The sequence below is a fragment of the Neopelma chrysocephalum genome, unplaced genomic scaffold (genome assembly GCF_003984885.1).
Source record: "Neopelma chrysocephalum unplaced genomic scaffold, ASM398488v2 Primary Assembly neopelma1_92027, whole genome shotgun sequence".
NCBI classification, from domain to species: domain Eukaryota; kingdom Metazoa; phylum Chordata; class Aves; order Passeriformes; family Pipridae; genus Neopelma; species Neopelma chrysocephalum.
The window spans coordinates 96-6,927 of NW_020920787.1; the positions used below are offsets into that span (position 1 = coordinate 96).

General features: G+C 47.2%; 1 protein-coding gene across 1 annotated transcript; it reads right to left on the minus strand.

Annotated features, from left to right (window-relative positions):
- Positions 1 to 310: 310 nt before the first annotated feature.
- On the minus strand, positions 311 to 6,505 carry LOC113980058 (POTE ankyrin domain family member B2-like; the record flags this gene model as incomplete). Its single annotated transcript, XM_027707317.1, has 12 exons — positions 6,389 to 6,505; positions 5,923 to 6,037; positions 5,617 to 5,790; positions 5,419 to 5,525; positions 4,819 to 4,956; positions 3,299 to 3,462; positions 3,107 to 3,168; positions 1,588 to 1,690; positions 1,386 to 1,468; positions 704 to 806; positions 524 to 585; positions 311 to 403 (listed from the first exon to the last, which is right to left on the minus strand). Coding segments are annotated over exons 1-12 (1,314 nt in total), but the record flags the coding sequence as incomplete, so codon positions are not given.
- Between the last annotated feature and the right edge of the window lie 327 nt (positions 6,506 to 6,832).

Here is a 6,832-nt window from a genome sequence, read left to right on the forward strand (position 1 = left end):
ACAGAACAAGAGGCAATGGTTTAAAATGAAAAGAGGGTAGATTTAGATGGGACATAAGGGATAAATTGTTTGCAAGGACTGTGGTGGGACACTGGACCAGGTTGTGGAAGTGTTCAAAGTGAAGCTGGATGGGACTTGGAGCAAGGCTTATTCCAGCCCTTCTGCTTCAGAATGCAAAAAAAATGAGGTCTGAAGTATAGCACAGGTCCAGACTCAATCACCTCCTCTCAGCAGTATTTCAAAATTAATTCCATAGTAAGAACACCTCTGCTTACGCTGACAGGCTCTATTTAGGGATATGTGCTTTTGCCTCTATTGGAGTCACCTGTCTGTCCACCTGAGAATCTGTTTGACTTGAAGAATCGGATCTGAGCTGAAGATCTTCTGCCTCCAGTGTAGAAAGCTAAGTGAGCAAGAGAACAGAGACACAGTGGAGAAACGAATCCTCATCAAGACTGCAGCATCACACTACATCTGACTTCAGCCAAAGGTAATGCAATTTATCTGGAACAGAGTTAAGTACCTTATTCTTAGAAGAAGGGACAAAATATTCCTTCAGTTCTGCTCCTGCTGCTGGCAGGATACCTAGAAAAAAGGTAAAAAGCGTGTTGTTACTCTGAGTGCTTGTTTCACTCTGCTTCTCCTCAGCCGTGTCACCCCAGAGAAGTTCACAAAGGTAACCATTTAGTCCCTCTGAAATTACCTTTGCAGTGCTCCACTGCAACAGAGCGCACATCCAAACTGTTGCAAACCGCAGCAGGAAGTGTCAGGTCAGCGGACACTTTCTCTTGACCTTTGGAATCAGTCTGTGTGATTTAAAAGACACATCTGAGAACTGGCACTGGCTCCTGCTCAACCCACTTCCACGCACAACACTTCTGCTTCAGCCAACAGACCTAACGAGCGGGATTGGGAAGGAACAAAACGGGCAAACACAGCCAGCACGTAAGGCATGTCTCTTGAGCAGGGCTTTCAAAAGGGGATGAAGTACCCCTGCCCAATCCAGAGAGAACCTAGGCAGAAGAAATATATCTCCAGACTGTAGGTCATAAGGGAACCATTTGACATTAATGGATCCAGGGAAGCGAGCTATGAGGTGGAAAACAGCAATCATTACAATGCCAGTCTTGTAGGATTTCAGAGGACTGTAAGCAACAGAAAGCTTTACTGCTTTGTTCTAGAAATCCAGCTTGGAGGTCAACTGCAAGAAGACCCAGGACATTAGCTTGACCTCACTTTGTCCCAGCACTAACTGAACAGTTTTTCTGCAGCACTGGCATGTCCAGGTCCAAGGTACAAGTATGTGGCAAAAACAGCAGCAAAGGGAAAGGAGCCTAGAAGCCATTGATCCAGAGGGACCTCACAGCCTCCTCCAGAAGAGGCACCTCAAAAGCCCAGGAAAAGTCATCATCTTCCCAGGAAAAGTCATTGTCTTCCTTTTTCTCTTTTCCTGCTGCTGGCAAGAGCCCTAAAAACAGAGGTAAGAGACCTGTAATTCCGCTGAGTGCTTGTTTCACTCTACTTCTCCTCAGCTGTGTCACCCCAGAGAAGTTCACAAAGGTGACCATTTAGTCCCTCTGAAATTACCTTTGCAGTGCTCCACTCCAACAGAGCACGCATCCAAACTCTTGCCAACTGCAGCAGGAAGTGTCGGGTCAGCAGAAACTTTCCCCTGACCTTTGGAATCAGTCTGTGTGATTTAAAAGACACATCTGAGAACTGGCACTGGCGCCTTCTCAACCCACTTCCACACACAACACTTCTGCTTCAGCCAACAGGCCTAACGAGTGGGATTGGGTTGCAGAAGGAACAAAAGAGGCAAACACAGCCAGCACATTAGGCATCTCTCTTGAGCAGGGCTTTCAAAAGGGGATGAAGTACCCCTGCCCAATCCAGAGAGAACCTAGGCAGGAGAAATACACCTCCAGACTGTAGGTCATTTGACATTAATGGATCTAGGGAAGTGGGCTATTAGGTGGAAAACAGCAATCATTACAATGCCAGTCTTGTAGGATTTCATAGGACTGTAAAGAGCAGGAAGATTTACGCCTTCATTTAGAAATCCAGCTTGGAGGTCAGCTGCAAGGAGACCCAGGACATTAGCTTGACCTCGCTTTGTCCCAGCATTGACTCAACGTTTTGTCTGCAGCACTGGCATGTCCAGGTCCAAGGTGCAAGCATGCGGCAAAAGCAGCAGCAAAGGGAAAGGAGCCTAGAAGCCATTGATCTAGAGGGACCTCACAGCCTCCTCCAGAGTAGGTACCTCAGAATCCCAGGGGGAGTCACTGTCTTCCTTCTGCTCTTCTCTTGCTGCTAACAAGGCCCCTAACAAAAGACAACAGGTGTGTCATTACTCTGAGTGCTTATTTCACTCTGCTTCTCCTCAGTCGTGTCGCCCCAGAGAAGTTCACAAAGGTAACCATTTAGTCCCTCTGAAATTACCTTTGCAGTGCTCCACTGCAACAGAGCGCGCATCCAAACTCTTGCCGACTGCAGCAGGAAGTGTCAAGTTGACCGACACTTTCTCTTGACCTTCGGAATCAGTCTGTGTAATTTAAAAGACACATCTGAGAACTGGTACTGGCTCCTTCTCAACCCACTTCCACGCACAGCACTTCTGCTTTAGCCAACAGGCCTAACGAGCGGGATTGGGTGAGGGAAGGAACAAAATGGGCAAACACAGCCAGCAAGTTAGGCATCTCTCTTGAGCAGGGCTTTCAAAAGGGGATGAAGTACCCCTGCCCAATCCAGAGAGAATGTAGGCAGAAGAAAGAAGTCTCTAGACTGTGAGTCATATGGGAACCAATTGACAGTGACTAGAGTGGAAGATATTTGCGGTATGATAGAAAATCAACAATCTTCACAAAGTCAGTCTTCTAACGGAAACGTTACTGCTTTGTCCTTTTTTAGAAATCCAGCTTGGAGGTCAGCTGCAAGGAGACCCAGCTGAACCTCACTTTGTCCCAGCCCTACAGGAACAGTTTGTATGCAGCACTGTCATGTCAAGGTCTGAGTTACAAGCATTTGGCAAAAGCAGCTGCAGACAGTAGTGATCCCAGAAACCAGTGATTCAGAGGGACCCCACTGCCTCCTCCAGAGAAGGTACCTCAGAATCCCAAGGGGAGTCTTTGTCTTTCCTCTGCTCTTCTCTCACTCCTGTCAAGATACCTAACAAATATGATAAGAATCACATCACTTGGAGTCCTGATTTTCCTCTGCTTTGGCACCTCCCTCAAGACCTGCATCACATTGATGGGTTATCATTCTCCCACAGACCACACTGATTTTTCCTTCTTACCTCCTTGATAGCGAAGAGTCTTACATGATTCTGGCAATGCAGGTGTAGTCAAGAGAGTGTCAGCATTTGTCCCAGAGCAAGAGCTGTTAATTTCTTCTGTGCCTCTGGCAGAACATTGTCCCTTCCTTTCAGAGTACTCATATTCCCCTCCTTCTTTAGCAATACTAAAGATAGAAAGGGAGGAAATGCAATAGGTAAAAATGCCCCCAGACTTTCATGCACTCTCCGCAGGAAGAGCAACAGCCATGCATGTGCCATTCTAACCCTATTCATAGACAACTGCTAAAGCGTCACACACACACAGAACATACTGCAGTCCTAGAGTAGTGGAGACTGAAATCCTCACTACAGGCATGCTCATGCTACAGGTGCCTATTCTATCTGTGGAGTACCTCACCCCTGCTGGCTACTGTGTCATCTGATAAACCCCCTCTCCATTTCAAGGACCAGAGAGATTAACAAGGCCCCTGGCAGGCTGACATCTCCAAAGCCTCTACCTCAGCTGGATGTTATACTAATGTCTCAACATTAAGATGGAGCAATGTCTCCTCAATCCCAGTCCTCACTTTGAAGGGCTTCAGAAATTCCCATGATTTGTCTGAAGACCTGAAGTTCAGAGGGCTCCTAAGTGGGATATTAAGAGGCCAACAAATACTGCACTTGCATTCTGAGACCTGTGTCATCTTCTAACAACCCTGGGTCAGTTGGAGGTCAGGTTTGTTTCATAAGCAGGAATACAAAACAAAAACCCCCAATCAAACAACAAAAGAAATTAAACACATTCGCCAGACCAAGGCTGCTATGCAGAATGGTGCATTAGCACAACAGAAGCCTGGAGGGGAGGAATGAATACCTTGTTTGGTTAGAGCAATCCTCAAACATGCTTTAGTCCTAAAGGGGTTTTTACTCCACAGTTTACCCAGACTCCCTTCTCTCCTGCTTCCCATCAAGACAGGCTAACAGAAGGGGCAGGGGGAGAAGAAATTGCGATCCAGTGACAAGAGTTCACAGGCAGTTGTTTGTGGCTAGGCAAGGCATGCTCATAGGCATAATGCAATTCAGTCACACATCCCTTGGCTACCATCACTAGGATAGAGGGCTTTTCTCCTCAGTCTAGTTAAGCACACATAGCCACCTTAGCCAATGAATGGGCAGAGGTGCAAAGCTATCCACAGGAAGAGGAAAAGCCCTGAAGAGTTTTAATTAGGGGATATCAGTTAGATCCCCTCTGAAACAAAAGGCAGGTAGTTGCTGCTAGGGAGTAGAATGGAACTTGGAAGCACACAGGTAAATTCTCAAAGAGAACTGGGTTTGGTGGGGAGGGGGGATGTTTTCCTCAATTTCCAAATCTACCCTTTACACGGAAAGAGATGCATCAGAAGGTGTCACGTCAGAAGAGCTCAGCGTCGATAAAGCTCTCAGCACCTCATTTAACCCTGCTGCTGTTACCAAAAAGGGCTGTACATCAGCACAGACATTCTGAGAATGCAGTTGCTCTAACAAGGATGTAAAACACTTACAACTCATCTCGAAATAGTTCGTCAAAATCTCGAGCTGAAAACTCTCCGGTGTATCCTTTATTCATAACACCGCCATTGTGAAGAAGAACTTCTACTGTATCCTTATCCTTAAGAACAGCAGCAACTTCCATGGGGGTCCTAGGGCATCCAGGAGATAAGAGTAAATACATCAGCTTTTGCAGGCATTGTGTACCATTACTTTAATCCCTCTTTGCTTCTCAGACAATTCATTTCTCCTCTCCTACTGGCAGAATGAAAGCACAGCCAAACACCTGGAAGTGTTGGAGAATTCAGGTTGGTGGGACCTCAGGAGGGCTCCAGACCAGCCACCCACCCAGAGCAGACTCAGGTTGCGTGTGTGTGCCTGCGCGCGCGCGTGCATGTGGGACCACAGACAATGTTTTCTTGCAGTCCTCAGTGTGGAAATCATCCCCTGAAGTAAGCAAGCAGCGGAGCGCAGGTCTGCTTTCACAAGTCACACTGAAGGAGCTCCTTCTGGGTGGTTCCTGGCCCTTTTTCAAAGCTCATTCTTGTGCCTCCCATCAATCCAACTTGAACAATGTTAAGGAGTCCCACACATGCTTTTACCAAATCCTTCACCTTTCATGATTATCTGTAGCATTCACGTCAGCTCCTTTTTGAAGAAGGAACTCGATCATCCCTTTACAACGCTCAGTGATCGCAAGAGTAAGTGGAGTGTATCCCAGCTGAAAGGAAAAATCATCTCTCTTAGAATAACAGAGAAAAGTCAAGCAAGTTGACTTGGGAAGAGGAGCTTTACCTAAAGTCCAAGCTTACTTCATTCTTAGCATCAATATCTGCACCATGCTCAAGTAACAGCTCCACTAGAGATTTGCTAGACACCAGGACAGCAAAGTGAAGGGCGGTGTTACCAGTAACAGCTCTGTGGTCATGGTTGGCACCATGCTCCAGCAGAATAGCCACACAATCTCTGTGTTGGTGCTGTACTGCCTGGAAACAAGACACGAAGGAGGAATAACTTCCAACATGTACATTTTTCTCTGTCAGAACTCCTGCATCTTCCCAACACTGGAAAGTTCAAGCATCTTCAATGATAAGACAACATATGCCCCTTTCATATACCTGTATCAATGGTGATTTCTTATATTTGCCACGAGGATTTAGCTTGCAATTCTTGCCTACTAGAAACCGAACAACATCTGCATGGCCATTTATGCAAGCAAGATGCAGAGGTGTCCTAGAAATTAAACATACACAATTGTCCTGGTTTAAGTCCAGCTGGCAATAGAGCCCCACGCAGCTACTTGCTGCTACTCTCTCTCCCCACCCCAGTGAAACAGGGAAGAGAATCAAAAGTAAAACCTTTAATAACAATTAAATTAAAAGAGAGTAATAATTAAAACAAAATAAATAAAATAAATAATACTAAGGGATGCTAGATGCTGTCTGTTCCACTGATTGTATCCTTTGTTGCTGCTTAGGCTTGAAAGTACACAAAGTACATCCATCAGAAAACCACCCTGACTTTAGATAATTTTGACAAATTCCACATTTTGCAAAAGGTGGAGGCTTTACTGTTTGTCCTTACTGCTTGTCCGCATTGCGCCTGTTGATGAGGAACTTCTTCAGCCACCAGTGCCGCCGCAGCTGGTCCAGGTCGCCGCGGGCGGCCGTGCTGTGCAGGTTGACCCAGGCCATCTCTCGGGGCTCGGTGGCCTCAGCCTGGCTTCAGCAGACACAGGAGGTGCTCGGCGGACTCTGCCGAGTCCCTGGTGGGGAGGGGAAGCGGGTGTGGGGAGAGGATGGGCACATCCGAGAGGCGAGATCCAAGTGGCAGCTGCGCTTTGCAGCCCCCGACAGTCAAAGCCAGAGAAGAGCTGCTGATCCCGTCGCAGCGGAGTCAGCAATGACGGCCAGGAAGGGTCTGGTGACGGGACAGCAGCCGTGGAGTGTGCAGAGACATCACAGAGGGGGCTTGTGATGCGGCGCCACAGCCGGTTCCGAGAGCGACCCGCTGCTGAGCATGGCTGAG